Genomic DNA, 16,131 nt, shown 5'->3' on the forward strand with positions numbered 1-16,131 from the left:
TAGTTTCTACTGTACAGCAAAGCGAATCAGTTATACATATACATATATCCACTCTTTTTTAGATTCCATTCCTATATAGATCATTACAGAGTATTGAGTAGAGTTCCCTGTGCTATACAGTAGGTTCTTATTGGTTATCTATTTTATATATAGTAGTGGGTATATGGCAATCCCAATCTCCCAACTTATCTCTCCCCCACTTCCCCCTTGGTAACCATAAGTTTGTTTTCTACATCTGTGACTCTATTTCTAGTCCTCCAATTTTGTTCTCCTTCAATATTGTGCTGACTAGTCTGGGTCTTTTGCCTCTCCATTTAACTTGAGACTCAGTGTGTTAATATACACAAAATAAGTTGCTGGGGTTTTGATTGGAATTGCATTGCATCTATAGACCATATTGGGAAGAACTGACATCTTGACAATATTGAGTCTTTCTATCCCATGAACATGGAATATTTTTCCGTTTATTTAGTTCTTTGATTTCTTTCATCAGATTCTGAAGTTTTCCTCATATAGAACTTGTCCATATTTTGTTAGATTTATACCAAAGTATTTAATTTGGGGGGTTCTAATGTAAATAGCATTATGTTTTTTGTTTGTTTTATTTTGTTGGGGGGTGAAGTAGAAAAGAATAGCTTTATTGCTTTGCCAGGCGAAGGGGGCCACAGTGGGCTAATGCCCTCAAAACTGTGTGTCCCCACATTATGTTTTTCATTTCAAATTCCACTTTTGAATTGCTGGTACATAGGAAAGTGATTGACTTTTGAATATTAACCTGGTATCCTGCAATGTTGCTATAATGGCTTATCAGTTCCAGGAGGGTTTTTTTGTTGTTGTTGATTATTTTAAATTTTCTACATAGATGATCATATCATCTATGAACAAAGACAGCTTAATTTCTTTCTCCTTAATCTGTATCCCTTCTATTTCCTTTCCTTGTCTTATTGCATTAGCTGAAACTTCCAGTATGATGTTGAAAGGCAGAGGGGATGTGCTTGCCTTGTTCCTTCCTCATCTTAGTGGGAAAGCTTTGAGTTTCTCACCAGTAAGTATGATGCTAGCTGTAGTTTTTGTTTGTGTGTTTGTTTTGTTTTGTTAGATATGGGGGTTTTTTTTGTTTAATAAATTTATTTATTTATTTTTGGCTGCGTTGGGTCTTCATTGCTGCACACGGGCTTTCTCTAGTTGTGGTGAGCAGGGGCTACTCTTCATTGCGGTGCGCGGGCTTCTCATTGAGGTGGCTTCTCTTGTTGCAGAACACGGGCTCTAGGCGGGTGGGCTTCAGTAGTTGTGGCACGCGGGCTCAGTAGTTGTGGCTTGCAGGCTCTAGAGCACAGGCTCAGTAGTTGTGGCGCACGGGCTTAGTTGCTCCGTGGCATGTGGGATCTTCCCGGACCAGGACTCAAACCCATGTCCCCTGCATTGGCAGGCAGATTCTTAACCACTGCGCCAGCAGGGAAGCCCCTCTATTTTTATTTCTTTAAAATTTTTTTTACTTATATTGGAGTATATTTGATTTACAGTGTTGTGTTAGTTTCAGGGGTACAACAAAGTGATTCAGTTATACATATATTCAATACATATATCTATTTTCAAATTCTTTTTGTACTATTTTATAGGTTTAGGTATTCTGGACATTTCATATAAAAGCAGTCATAAAATGTGTGACCTTTTGTCTGTCTGCTTTCACTTAGCATAATGTTCCTGAGGTTCATCCACGTTGTAGCATGTATCAGTATTTCCTTTTATGGTTGAATAATATTCCGTTTTGGGATATATCACATTTTGTTTATCCATTCACCTATCGATGGACATTTGTGTTGTTTTGATCTTTTGGCTATTGTGAACAGTGCTGCTATGAACAATCATATACAAGTATTTGTTTGGGTCCCTGTTTTCAAGCCTTTGGGTATATACCTAGGAGTAGAATTGCTAGGTCAGATGATAAATCTGTTTAACTTTCTGAAGAACTACCAAACGATGTTCCACAGTAATTAACCATTTTACATTCCAACCAACAACATACAAGAATTGTTCTAATTTTTCCACAACCTCACCAACAGTGATTATTTTATATTTTGCTATATTTATGGTTATGGGTGTGAAGTGGTATCTTGTGGTTTTGATTTAGATTTCCTTAAGACACCTTTTCATATGCTTATTGGCTGTATATCTGCTTTGGAGGAATGTCAATTGAAGTCCTTTGCCCATCTTTAAAATTTTTTGTTGTTGTTGAGTTTTAAGTGTTTATATATTCTGAGTGCTAGACCCTTTTCAGATATATGGTTTGCAAATAGTGTCTCCCATTCTGCTGCATGTATTTTTGCATATCCCTTTTAAGTTGTATTTATTTATTTATTTATTTTAAATTTACTTCATTTATTTATTTTTGGCTGTGTTGGGTCTTCGTTGCCGCACGGGCTTTCTCTAGTTGCGGCGAGCGGGGGCTACTCTTCATTGTGGTGCACAGGCTTCTCATTGCTTTGGCTTCTCTTGTTGTGGAGCACAGGCTCTAGGCGCACGGGCTTCAGTAGTTGTGGCACGTGGGCTCAGTAGTTGTGGCTCGTGGGCTCTAGAGCACAGGCTCAGTAGTTGTGGTGCACGGGCTTAGTTGCTGCGTGGCGTGTGGGATCTTCCCAGACCAGGGATTGAACCCGTGTCCCCTGCATTGGCAGGCGGATTCCCAACTACTGCGCCACGAGGGAAGTCCCTTAAGTTGTATTTATTAACAATAAAATCAGTATCTGTCACTATACCTCACAACCTCAAAAGTTAGAACAGTGACAGTTATTTATATCTACCTGAGTGCTTTCCCCTCCCCAAATCAAAGGTAACTTTGATAAGTTCTGAATTTTGTGTTTGTTTTCTATTTATTAAAGAAATAATTATTCTAGATAGATGTGTATGCCTAAACAATACATCATCTTGTTTGAGTTGCTTTTGAACTTCATAGAACGGTCAACAATTTGACGTGATGGTGAGTGATTTTCCAAAATGATTGTACCAATTTACACCGCCCCCTCCCCAGTAATATATGTGAGGTTATTGAGTCCCATCTTCTCCAATACTTGCTTTGGCCAATTTATTATTTTTTAAAAATTATTATTATTGGGCTTCCCTGGTGGCGCAGTGGTTGAGAGTCCACCTGCCGATGCAGGGGACACGGGTTCGTGCCCCGGTCCGGGAGGATCCCACATGCTGCGGAGCGGCTGGGCCCGTGAGCCATGGCAACTGAGCCTGCGCGTCTGGAGCCTATGCTCCGCAACGGGAGAGGCCACAGCAGTGAGAGGCCCGCGTACCAAAAATAAATAAATAAATAAATAAAATATTATTTTTTGGCCACCCCATGTGGCATGCGGGGTTCCTCGACCAGCGATCAAACCCATGCCCCCTGCAGTGGAAGCGTGGAGTCCTAACCAGTGGACCTCCAGGGAATTCCCTGGCCAGTTTATTTTTGCCAGTTGAATGGGCTTAAAATGGTGTCTCACCATCTTACTTTGCATTTTCCTGATTATCACTGAGATTTGAGTATGTCTTTATACGTTTATTGGCCATAAGTATCTTCTCTTCTGTAAGTGTCCATTGTGATTTTTGCTCCTATTTTATTTTTAGGTCGGTTGTCCTTCTACTGAGTTGTAGGTGTACTAGGAAGATCTAGATGTATTTTTAGGGATAAAGAGAAAAGGGTGGTGGTGGTGGGAGGGGCGTGTTCCAGGACAGAGGCGTTTTCCCTGCAAATCTCACCTACAGAGGATGCTGTCACTGTGTATTTTTGCCGGGGATAGCTAGGGAGAATTGACATTTCATTGTAGGGTTAATTTGCGCTTCGCTCAGATGGAGTGAGGCTGAGCATCTTTTTATCTGCTTCCAAGCCATTTGCATCTCTCTCCTGTGGACCACCTGCTCATCTTTTCATCCCTCGCTCCTCCTCCTAGGATCTACTTCTCCCTCACTTCACATTTCTGTCTGAGAAGCCCTTCACACCTCGGTATTCTTTTCCTCTTCTTTTCCCGTTTCTCTCTCTTCTCTCCCCTGCCTTTCTTCCCTCCAGGTCTCACCATCTTCTGACATCACATCCTCCAAGCTCCTAGTCTGCTCTCTCCCCTCTCATCTCCGGTGTCTCTCCAATGCCACCTTTTCTTCCACCTCCCCCACTGTCCCTTCTCTTTTCCTGTTTGTTTCCAACTTCCCATGACATCTCAGCTCTTCTAATTGTTCCCTCCTCTCTCATCTTTCCAGTCCCTCTTTCCAGTGATTCTAACACCTGCCTGTTTTTAAAACATTTTTATTTTATTGAAGTAGGTTATTTACAATGTCGTGTTAATTTCTGTTGTACAGCAAAGTGATTCAGTTATACATACATATACATTCTTTTTCATATTCTTTTCCATTACGGTTTATCACAGGATACTGAATATAGTTCCCTGTGCTACACAGTAGGACCTTGTTGTTTACCCATTCTATATATAATAGCTTGCATCTGCCAATCCCAAACTCCTAATTTATCCCTCCCCCCACCTTTGGTAACGATAGGTTTTTCTATGTCTGTGGTCTCTTACTGTTTTTCTATCCTTGTTTTTAGATTCTACATGTAAGTGATATTGTATGATATTTGTCTTTTTCTTAGTTACTTCACTTCATATGATGACCTCTAGGTCCGTCCACGTGGCTGCAAATGGCATTATTCCTTCTTTTTTATGGCTGAGTAATATTCCATTGTGTGTATGTACCATGTCTTTATCCATTCATCTGTCGATGGACATTTAGGTTGTTTCCACGTCTTGGCTATTGTGAATAGTGCTATGAACATAGGGGTGCATGTATCTTTTTGAATTATAGTTTTGTCCAGATATATGCCCAGGAGTGGGATTGCTGGATCATATGTAACACCTTCCTCTCCCTCCATCCTTGTTTCTCAGTGGAGACACAGAAGGGACCTTTCTCCTCTCTGCCATCTCTCCCCACTCCCATCCTCTCCTCTTTGTTGAGAAGCACAGAAGGTGAGATCCGTCCCCCCACCCTTTCTCTCCTTTCTCTGACTCCTGTCTCTGGTGTTCCCCTGAAGGCAGCACATTCTGGCCCTGCATGGGACCTTGTGGCAGTGATTCCTGGGGTGTGTGTGAGGGGCAGGCACCCTCCTGCAGATCTCCTGAGGAGACAGTGAAGTCACCCGGCTGAACCCTTGGGAAGCCTGCAGGAAGTTGCCCTCCCACAAAGTCCTATTTCACTGTCTCCAGGGAGGTCCTGGGGACCTTGAGGACGGGGATCTGCCAGGCTTGAGCAGGGGCTGCAGGAACAGGTGTGAGTCTCCCCTTCGCCCTTCTGTTTGGACCTGTGTGACTTTGGGCAAAGGACTCCACCTGTCTGAGCCCAGCACCTGCTCATCTGTACGCAAGGTCTGTGAGTAGCTGACGAAGGGCTGCCCTGGGGTGGAAGGAGGTAGCTTGGCTGAGGCTCTGGCTGGGAGTTGGGGACTCACCCAAGGGGGTCCGCATGCGCTGCTCACTGTCTGGGTCCCCTGGGGGTGCGCATGTGTCTTGGGGTGGCAGTGAGTGACCCATTGGTGAGGTATGTAATTCCTGGTTGCCTTGGGGTCTCTGGGGATGGATGAAGAGCTGTGACAGGGACACAAGCTCTCAGGCAGAGAAGTTGGCTCCGGTCAAGTTTTATTGGACCCCCTTTCAGCCTGGGGCTCTTCACAGTTGCCAGGCTGCCTGCACCCCTCTCTCCCCCGGCCGCAGCTCTGTCCATTTGCCTGGCGGAAGGAGGGAGGGTGGGCAGAAGGAAGGGGCTGGAGACAGATCATCAGCCCCTGGGGTGGGGCCCTCCCTGTCTCCACAGAATCGGCCCAAGGGTCCCCAGTCTAGCCGCCCCACGAATCCGAGCTGCCGGGCACTGGGGCAGCCCCTTGTGGTCAGTCCTCGGCCGGCTACGTGGCTGGTGTGTGCCCGTTGGCCATCCGCCTGGCTGCCCGGCTCCGAGGGCCATCAGTGGGGGCTGCTCCGGGCTGGTGAGCCGCCCTGTTCTTCAGCTGCGGGTACTCCTGGGCTGCCTCCCCATCACTGGAGTCTGACTCTTCCACGTCGCTGCGAACATCCTTCTCCATCTGGGGAACAGGGAGGAGGGAGGAGGCGCGGCGCGGGGCTGGGCTGGGCTGGGGGCTCCAGGGAGGCACAAGCTAGCCAACCCTTGCCCGGCCCTACCTGGTCTTTCTTCTTCTTTCTTTTTTTAAAACTATTTTATATGTATTTACTTATTTAATATTTATTTATTTTATTTATAAAAAGTTTTGGGCCATGTGCACGGCATGTGGGATCTTAGTTCCCCGACCAGGGATCGAACCCACACCCCCTGCATTGACAAGGTGGAGCCTTACCCACTGGACCACCTACCTGGCCTTTCTTTATGAAGCTGTAGATCATGCGAAGGATGAGGCAAGACCAGAACACGTGCAGCAGCTGTAGCATCATCAGAAGCACGTTGAAGAAGTAGTAGCCGAAGAAGGGGCCCGAGTTGGCAATGGACTCGTAGTATGTGGTATAGAGGATCCTACGGTGGGTGAGCAGGAGGGAGAGAGGCAGGGGTTCACTGGCTGCTGTTGCCCCCAGTCCTAGGAATCTCTAACTTGCATGACCTTCCCTGCTCCAGAACCTTCTATAGCTCCCCATTACCCACCCCCAAAGAATGATACCTGTGCCCTTCAGCTGGGCATTTAAGTACCCACCCCCCCTCACCTGGTTATATTAAATTCAAAGAATGAACAAGCTGGACAACTGCCCGGTTGTGACTGTAAACCCCAAGGGGGTGCTTAGTGTCCCAGCAGCTCTCCTGGGTGGTCCTTTCACACCTTCTCAGATCCCTCCCCCTTCCCTCCCACTACCACCTTCACCCAGATCAGCTGTAGGGTCATCAGTGACCTGCCTTGATCAGACAGCAGGCACCCAGCTGGCCCTCCCTCCTCCTGATGTTCTTTCCTCACGTGCCTTCGGGAACCCACACTCCCATGTCCCCACTTCATGGCTTCTCCCTCTCCATCTCCTCTGCAGGCTCCCCTGACCTGCAAACAGAAGGGGGCCCCAGGACTGGGCCTCTCTGTCCACACCTGGTCTTCGGTGACCCTGTCCAGTCTCGTGACTGCAAACACTGGACATGGACGTCTCTCCCAGAACCCCAGGCTGGTGTTGACTGCTTCCTCCACACTTTTCGGTGGTGGTGCCTGAGGGGCGTGTTGCAGGCCCCTCAAACCCAGCACAGCCAGAGCTAAGCTCCTGATCCTCAAGCAGTAACTCTGAGCCCGTTGCCATCTCATGACCCTTGAGTCATCCCCGAGTCCACCCACTTCTCTCGACTGCGTTGGTCGAGCCCCAGCATTGCCCACCCGGACCCGTGCTGTCGCCTCCGCCCTGGTCCCCCAGCTCTTGCTCCAACCTCTTACCAGCTATTCCCCCGGGAGCCACCAGAGGGAGCCTGTGAGTACTCGAGTCAGGTCCCACCCATCCTCTGCTCAGAACCCCGCAGGGCTCGCCACCTGGCTTGGGATAAAAGCCCAACTTCTCCCCAAGGCCTATAAGACCTTGCATACTCTCTCCCGTCAGCTCTGTGCTCTCCCCTCCTCCCTCTCTCCCTCTTGCTCACTCTGGTCCTGCCACACGGGCCTTCTCTCTGTTCCTCCGACATGCTGGGCACGGTCCTGCCTCAGGGCCTTTGCACGTGCTCTTCCCCCTGTGATCAGTAGTTTTCTCCCTCACCTCCCTCCAGTCTCTATATGAACGCTGTCAGTGAGGCCTTCTCCGACCACCCTATTTCCAGCTATCCACACAGTTCCTGTGACCTTCCCAACTTCTTTTCTCTTTAACACGAGCACTGCCTCTCATATTCTATAGTCAACTTGTTTGCCTTATTATATTTCCCCATCTGCCAGTTGTCAGCTCCAGGTGAGCAGGGACCTTCACGTTGTTCCCTCTGCTTGTTGCAACAGGCTCATCAAATTGCCAGGCAAAGACTTTAGCGAGTGGGGCCCGACAACGACGCTGTCTCCCAACCCATGTTCCAGGCACACGGCAGGGGATGATGACTAAGCCCAGTTTTCCGTTTCTCCTACCTCTGGGCCTTTGCATATGCTGTGCCCTGTGCCGGGAACACCCTTCCTTGCTCCTCCTGGAAACCTCCCAGCCAACACCCCAGCTATCTGGATCGGGAAACCGAGGAACGGAGGGTGAGGCGGGCATGGATCTCCGCTGCCCCGCCGCCCCCCACCTCCCCAAGCCCCAGCGGGAGGGCTGACTCACTGGGTGGGGAAGAGCACGAGGCGAGTGTAGAAGAAGACCAGCGAGAAGATGATGAAGAGAGTGTCACACACGCGCCGCCAGTGCGTGTAGTTGAACAACTTACAGGCCTGGAGGGGACAGCAGAGAGAAATGCACCCGGGGGTGGGGCGGTGGCAGCAGCACGCGGGAAGGGCGGGGCCTCCCCCCAGGGAAAAGGTGCCTTGGCCTGGGCCTGGTGAATTGGGGCGGGTCTTATCTCTAGGAATTGCCTAGAAAGGTAGAAAGTGCGTGGTCTGCGGATGACGGGGGTGGGGCCTCACCTCCCAGTAAGACTGACGGGGTGGGCCTCAACACCAGGGGTACCTGGGAGGGCGGGGGGGTGGGGGGCTGGGAGGGGTGGGGCTGCGCCAGGCGCACCTCCAGCAGGTAGTCGGAGGAGTCGTGCAATAGCAGCACCAGAGAGCCGATGCGCAGCAGATTCGTGCTGTAGGAGAAGACGATCAGGGTGATGGTCACAAAGTGATGTGCCACCTGCTCCTTGAAATCCTGCAGGAGACGGAGGGTCATAGCCGGGATGAGGCTGGGGGGCTGGAGGGGCCCCACCCCGCAGGGCTGGGAGCAGGCCCTCCCAGGGGGTTGCTTGGCATGTGGACCCTACGCCTCCTGCCTGAGACACCAAGGGTCTCGGGGTGTGGGGTGAGGCCACCCCTCTCCTCCTGGAACTGGGTCATGACCGCCCCAGGCCAGACTCTTGGCCTGGCCTCACCTTGCGCTTGGTGTCGAAGGGCAGCGTGATCAGCAGAGAGACGTAGAAACTCAGCTCCAGGAGATACCAGTGGTACAGGGCCGGCTTCAGGGGCTGTGGCAGGGAGTGCAAGGTTAGCTGTGGGGAGTGGAGATTCCCACGGGACATGGGGCGTGGGGTAGGGCCCTCCCCATTTGCTCAAACCCATGACACATGAATCCCAATGAGTGAGGAAGGCATGAGCTCCCCATCCTTAGAGGTAATCAAGGGCAGTGGTCTTGTGGCAGCTCCTGCTCCCAGTATGTCCTGACTCCTGGCCCCTCTCCATTCCACACGGGAGCCAAAAAATAGAGTGGGATTCAGGGGGGGAATGATGGTGTGATGTCCAGCTTTGGCGCTCTTGCCTGTGGCCACGGGAACTCTGACTGCCCTGACCCTCCCACTAGCCTCCAGACACCACCCCTCCCACTCACCTGCTGTGGGTAACCGTCCCAGCACATTACCGGTGTCCACAGCCACGATTCCTGCAGGGACACAGGAGTCTGAAGTTGTCCAGAGGTTAGAACCCAGCCCCCCCAACCCCCCAACCCCCGGCCTGGGGCCTCCTCAGGCCTCCCTGGCCCTTGACGTGCTGCTGTCACTCAGGCCGGCTGTCTCCTGCCTGGTTGCAACTCTGCTCTCACTGTAGACCAGGGGCTGATTCAGAATCCCCAGCCCTGACACACAGTAGGTCCTCTCAATAGGCACCCATCGAGTGAACATTGACCACCACCTGGCCTCACTCCCTCCACCCTCCCTTTCTGTGCCTTAGCACATGTTTGCCCCTCTGCCCGAACCCCACACACCCCTCCCCAATCCAATCCAGGCCCAGCGCGTACTAGGTGCTTGAGGGATAGGGCAGGTGAGCTGTCAGGTACACTCACGTGGTAAAGAACCGAGATTCCACCGATGAAGGAGCACAGATAGAAGGCGAACCTCCAGCTGCAGGCGGGGAGGGAGCCCCTGAGGCAGCTGCCAAAGGACCAGACCCCCTGCCGCACCCCCAGACTCCCCCTTCCCGGCCCCACCCTGGGCTTACCTGGCCTCACAGAACTTCTTGGTCAGGCAGGGCCGGTCCTGGTTCCGGCGTCTCCGGAACCAGTGTTGGGTCTGTCGCAGTGTGAGCCCACACTGGGTCGCCAGGAGGCTCATCTGGGGCTGGGGAGGGAGTGATGGGGGCCAGGGTCACAGAGGTGGCCTCCTGCCCCTGTCCCAGGACAGGCGGGACCCAGCTCTGCCCCCCCTCCCCTAGAGCCCCAGGCCTCGCCTGTGGGGTGCTCTGCCTTTGGAGATGGGGGAGTAGGGGGTTTCACAGGGTGGGGGTCCCCCCAAAAAGAGGCCTTATAAAAACCCAGCCCTGCTCACAGACAGGCTGATGGGAACTGGGATTCAAGGGGCTGGGGGTGGGGACAGCCTCCCACAGAGGTTTTCTTGCACCCCCTCTAGAACCTCCCCCAGGGGACCCAGGCAGGCCAATGGGGAGGGAGGAGGGGGTCAGGGATCTCACCTCTGTGGGTCTCTGCCCTTCCATAAGGAAGTGTTTCTCCAGCGTGGCATTGGGCTTCACCGGCCTTCTGGTCTGGTTCCGCACACCCAGCCACCGGCTCAGGGGCAGGCCAATGAATCTGGGTGTAGGGGAGACACAGCTTGTCAGTCCAGGTGGGGAAACGGGGGCTCAATGGGCCGCATTTTAGGACCCTGGAGGTGGTAGCCTGGCTGTTGCATTGCGCCCAACCTAAGAGAGGAAGCTGGATTTGTCTTCAGGATGGGGTTGAACAACAACTTTGGTGGTACCCAGGCACCTTCACTCCATCCCAAACCAGGGATGAGAGTCCCCTCGATGCCTGTCTCATGATGGCCTGGGTCCTGATCTGCCCCGCTACCAGGCTGGGGGCCCCCGCGCATGGGCAGAAGCAGGTCTCCTTCTCAGGCCTCCCTCCACCCAGCATCCCCCCCTCCCTTGTGCACACTTGGAGGAGCCGGGACCCTGGTGAGTCAATTACCACATTGCCCACAGGGGGGCCCCCAAGACCAGGGGTCGGGACCAAATTGCATGTCCACCATCCTAATATCACCTTTCATTGGGGGAAACTGAAGCTCAGAGCAGCCCAGCAAGGAAATTATTCCAGACTCAATCGTGTTGGGGGGCAGGCGGGGGTGGGGATGAGACATGACAGCCGTTTACTGAACGCTTAGGATCTGCCAAGCATGTGTCCAAGTCCACCTCGTGTGCTGGCTCACTTAACGCTAGTATTGTCCCCATTGTCCTGATGGGCAAACCGAGGCTCAGAGAGGCCAGAAACACGCTCAAGGTGACACAGCAAGTGAATGGCAAACCCAGGATTCATTTTCCCTTAACAGAGAAAACCTCTGCCTTTGTTTGACCCCAGAAAAGCTACTTCCAACCCCATTGCCCTTTAGAAAGGCAAGGGATGCCTTTGGGAGGAGTTAACACTGCCACCTCAGCTGGAGCCACTGGCTAAATAGGTGGGAAAATAGACCCAGCCTTCAAGGCCTGGCTGAATTGGGCCTCCCAGAATCCCTCAGGCAAAGCCTCGATCCTCGCTGAACTACCTGCTGTGTGACCTCAGGCAGGTCATTTGACCTCTCTGTGCCTCCATTTCCGCTTCTGTAAAATGGGGATAATAACAGTACAACCTCACTGGGTGAGGGCTGAGTTAAGACACACAAACTGCTTAGAGCAATGGGTGGCACAGAGGAAGAACCCAAAGAGTGTCTAGTAAATACAGTGTCAGTGGGCATGCCCTGGATTCCCCATGTCCAGCCTGTGTCCTGGGAGCCCAGACCCTAGGAAGCTCCTCATGAGTGGGAGAGACAAAGCAAAGTGTAGAATGCTCGCACGTCCCTGTGGTCAAAGAGTGGGACACAGGGAAGGACCCGAAGTGAGGGCCAGAGGGGGTTAAGGGCTTTGTGGGGAGAAGGGCAGGGCAGGCTTCCCTGGAACCCAGCCTTGAAGGAACTGCAAGGGAGTGAGTGCAAAGGCCAGGGGGTCGCAAAGAGGGTGGGGGACCTGAAACAACATGTGAGATGTGGAGGAAGGGGAGGGGGAGGGGCCCTCAGGCATGGAGGGGGAAGCTGGGGGAAGGGGGGGCAGGCCCGGTGTGGGTAGGCCATGGGGGCAAGGCAGGTCTGGGAGCTGTAACCGCAGCATTAGTCATGTAGAAAAGGGTGGGACCACCTAGGTCAGAGGGAAGGGACCCAAGAGATGGACAGCCAGAGAAGGAGAAGGAACTCCAGTTTGGGGCAGCGTTTGGGTCACATGAGAAATGACTAAAAATCCATGGGGTCTGGCAACCAGGAGGGCACTGGGAACCTGGGCAGGCGGCATATACTCGGGGGCCGGCTGCCAGGCTCCAGGAGGCTGGGGGTGAGTGGAGGGGGCCCCCAAAGGGGGGCTGGAGTGCCTATGCCCCTTCCTTTGGCTAGAAAGGGGAGCAGGAGAAAAAGGTGGTAAGGGAGAGGGCAGGAGGTGGGGATGGGGGAGAGGTGCCCATACAGGACAGAGGGAGGAGGGAGTGGGCAGGAGTTTCTTTGCTTACTCACTGGCCTCTGCAGACCCATCCTAGGTCAGCAAAGCAGGCACATCCCCTCCAGGGCCCCCACTTGTTTTCTGAAGATGCTGGCACACCCAGACCTGAGCTGCAGCCAGCATTCCAGGCATCAGAGACCATCGGAGAGGGGGTGGTGGCAGCTGGGGGCAGGATGGAGCCCAAAAAAGCACTCTGACTCAAAGCCAGGCTCCGTCCGGGGACACATGAGGATGAAATCACACAGATGGGAGAGCACAGGGCGGGTGCTGCGCACGCACGAGCGATGACAGGCTCAACCTGCCAGGGCACAGCGGACACTCACCTCTCGAAGGCGAAGCGCACAGCCACCAGGGCCAGAGCCAGGGGCAGGGCCATCAGCATGTCCTGGGGGTGGGCGTAGACCAGGCCATCGCGGTCCTCCAGTACAGCCCACGAGTTGTTGGGTGGCAGCCAGAACCTCTCCTGCCATAGCCACTCATGCAGGCTGGACCACATACTGTGGACACACGGTCCAGTTAATGGAGAACTTGGCACACAGGACGGGTAGTGGGAGGGCCCAGCACCTCGCCCTCACACCCCCCAGTGCCTAGCAACCTGAAGTTTATTAGAGCCCGTGTTAAGGACAGACTTGGGCTGGGTGTCCTCAGGCAAATGACCTGACCTCTCTGAATCTCAAGTTCATCTGTAAAATAGGGATGGTAATACCCACCTCTCAACCCAGCCTGATACGGCACACAGAGTGCTGAGCCCAGTGCTTATTGACCCTTAAATACAGCTCATGACAGTAGTTATTATTCTGTACTCTACAGACATGAGAACAGCGGCCAGAATCAAGGGAGTGGCTGATCGGGGTCACGAACTTGAGTTCTCAAAATGTCTGGGAAGGTCTTCTGCCACTGTGGGAAGGTGCCTCTGATACAGCCCAAAGATGAAGGATTTAAGGAAATTCACCATTCTCTCCCTGGCCAACCATCCACACATGGACTCCCCTTGAGGTGTGAATGTCGGCTATCTCGCTCGCCAACCCAAGAGCCCGGCTGCAGCTTGGCAAGAGAGCCTACTGCGTGATCGAGCTTGCTGCCAGATAATGAAGCAGTGGTCGAGGTGGGCCAACTTTCCACCAAGAGCTTCTGGGGAGCTGCAGTGGGGCCCAGCTGTCCTGATGAGCCCAAATAGCTTCTCCTGTTCCCAAGATTTAAGACTAAGTGCCCTAACCCCACACTGGTCCCCACTTGCAAAGTTTGTTCATTCATTTGTTTGTCTGTCCATCCATCCATCCATCCACCCACCCACCCATAGTCCATCTACTCATCTGTTCATCAATCCACCTATTCATCTGTTCATCCATTCAGCCATATCGTCTGCTTGCCCACCTGTACACCTACCCAGCCAGCCAGCCAGCCAGCCAGCCATCTATCCATCCACCTACCTGTCCATCTTCCCATCCATCCATCCGCCTATCCATACATCCATCTACCCACCTGTCTGTCTACCTGTCTGTCCATCCATCCATCCACCCACCCACTGTCCATCTACTCATCCATCCATCCATCCATCCATCCATCCATCCACAAGATATTCTCTGAGCGGCTTGTACATGCCAGCCTGGGGCTGGATGTTGGGGACGCAAGCAGGGAACAAAGCAGACACATTCCTGTCACCATGAAGCTCACAGCCCAGCAGGGGGAGGCAACCAATACACAAGTAAACAGATTCATAAATAAATAACACAGTGTGATGGGTCTGGTAGAAAATAAACAGGGTGGTGCGATTTATCAAGGAAGGTCTGAGCTAGGTCTCAGCTCATACACCATCTGAGCTGAGACCTAGAGATGAGGAGGGCCTGGGTTTGTGCAGAAGAAGGTAGTGATGCTGCGAAGGGGGCTGGGAGGGGCCTTCCAGAGAAATGAGCAGCAGGTACAAAGGCCCTGAGGCAGGACTGAGTAAAACTGAGTGTTGGAGAACCAGTAAGGATTCCTGTGTGTCTGGAGCAGAGTGAGCAAGGGGAGAGCGGGAGGAGGGGAGGGCAGGGAGGGGACGGGGCAGGTCATGCAGGGCCTGTGGAATTTGGATGATTTCCTCCAACATTTTATGATGAAAAATTTCAAACCTACAGAAAAGGTGAATTTACAGTGAACATCTATATACCCACCACCAGACTCTCCCATTCACGTTTTGGTCTATTGCTTCATCACACATCTGCCCATGTATCCATCCATCCCTCTATCCACCCACCAGTGCATTTCTCGGTGCATTTCAAAATAAGCAGCTCGGGTTGGGGGAGGGATAAATTAGGAGCTTGGGATTAAAATATACACACTATTATATATAAAATAGATAATCAACAAGGACCTACTGTATAGCACAGGGAACTATACTCAGTATCTTGTAATAACCTATAATGGAAAAGAATCTAAAAAGTAAATATATATATGTGTATATGTATATGTATAACTGAATCACTTTGCTGTACACCTGAAACTAACACAACATTGTACATCAACTATATTTCAAGAAAAAATTTTTAAGAAGCAGCAGACATCAAGTCACATCACCCCTAAATATTTTCAGCGTGCAGATCATTAACTAGAGTTCGATATTGACTTACGTGTTTTTTTTTTCTTTCAAGGTAAAATTTACTAGAGCAAAATGCACTCATGTTAACTGTACAGTTGCTGAGTTTTGACAAATACACGCACCTGTGTAAACCAACCTCTGGCCACAAACACTCCCATCCCTCCACAAGGTTCTCTCTTGGGCCCTTTCCCAGCCAGCCTCCATCTCTACTGTCCAAAGGTAACGTCTGCTCCGGTTTTTTTTCCATCAGGGATTACTTTTGTCTGTTCCAGAACTTTATATAAATGGAATCACAAACCCCGTCTTTGTGTCTAGCTTCTTTCACTTGTGTAATATTTTCAAGATTCATCCCTATTGTTCCAAGATCAGTAGCTTCCTTCTTTTTTTAAAAAATATTTATTTATTTATTTGGCTGCGCCAGGTCTTAGTTGCGGCATGTGGGCTTCTCTCTAGTTGTGGCGTGTGGGCTCTAGAGCGCACACACTGGGGCTCAGTAGTTGTGGCGTGCGGGCTTAGTTGCCCTGCAGCATGTGGGATCTTAGTTCCCCGACTAGGGATTGAAGCCGTGACCCCTGCATTGGAAGGTGGATTCTTAACCACTGGACCACCAGGAAAGTCCCGAGCTTCTTTTTTTCTTATTCCCGAATCTTTGACACCAAATGAATATACCACGATTGGTTATCATTTGCTTGTTGATGGGTATTTGGGATGCATTCAGCATTGGGGAATTATGAGCAAAGCTGTTCAGAGCATTCACATCTGAGTCTTGTGTGAACAGAAGTTTTCCTGTCTCCTGGGTCCATCCGGAGGAGTGGAGTTGCTGGGTCATTCTGCATGTTTTCCTTCATAAGCAACTGCCAAACTGTGTTCTGGGGTGGCTGTACCATTTTACACTCCATTTCGTGCAGTCTGGGAGTTCTATGGCCCGTGTTTTTATTGTAGGTAAGATGGC

The 16,131-nt window shown here is 51.4% G+C and overlaps 2 protein-coding genes across 2 annotated transcripts in view; one reads left to right on the forward strand and one right to left on the reverse strand.

Annotated features, from left to right (window-relative positions):
- CD320 (CD320 molecule) overlaps positions 1-14,591 on the forward strand; it is a 39,974-nt gene extending 25,383 nt beyond the window's left edge. The window contains exon 5 of the mRNA XM_060094241.1: positions 13,412-14,591. Coding sequence (XP_059950224.1) covers positions 13,412-13,518 — 107 coding nt within the window. The 3' untranslated portion in view covers positions 13,519-14,591. The remainder of the gene's footprint in view (positions 1-13,411) is intronic.
- Positions 4,308-16,131, reverse strand: part of CERS4 (ceramide synthase 4) — a 40,276-nt gene continuing 28,452 nt past the window's right edge. Inside the window, exons 2-11 of the mRNA XM_060094239.1 lie at positions 12,925-13,098; positions 10,559-10,676; positions 10,091-10,209; positions 9,936-9,993; positions 9,486-9,536; positions 9,034-9,126; positions 8,685-8,813; positions 8,289-8,395; positions 6,393-6,549; positions 4,308-6,106 (exon numbers count right to left, since the gene is read on the reverse strand). Of these exons, the coding sequence (XP_059950222.1) occupies positions 5,930-6,106; positions 6,393-6,549; positions 8,289-8,395; positions 8,685-8,813; positions 9,034-9,126; positions 9,486-9,536; positions 9,936-9,993; positions 10,091-10,209; positions 10,559-10,676; positions 12,925-13,097 (1,182 nt within the window). The 5' untranslated portion in view covers position 13,098 and the 3' untranslated portion in view covers positions 4,308-5,929. The remainder of the gene's footprint in view (positions 6,107-6,392; positions 6,550-8,288; positions 8,396-8,684; positions 8,814-9,033; positions 9,127-9,485; positions 9,537-9,935; positions 9,994-10,090; positions 10,210-10,558; positions 10,677-12,924; positions 13,099-16,131) is intronic.

Source organism: Mesoplodon densirostris, chromosome 3 (assembly GCF_025265405.1).
Source record: "Mesoplodon densirostris isolate mMesDen1 chromosome 3, mMesDen1 primary haplotype, whole genome shotgun sequence".
In the NCBI taxonomy this organism is placed as follows: domain Eukaryota; kingdom Metazoa; phylum Chordata; class Mammalia; order Artiodactyla; family Ziphiidae; genus Mesoplodon; species Mesoplodon densirostris.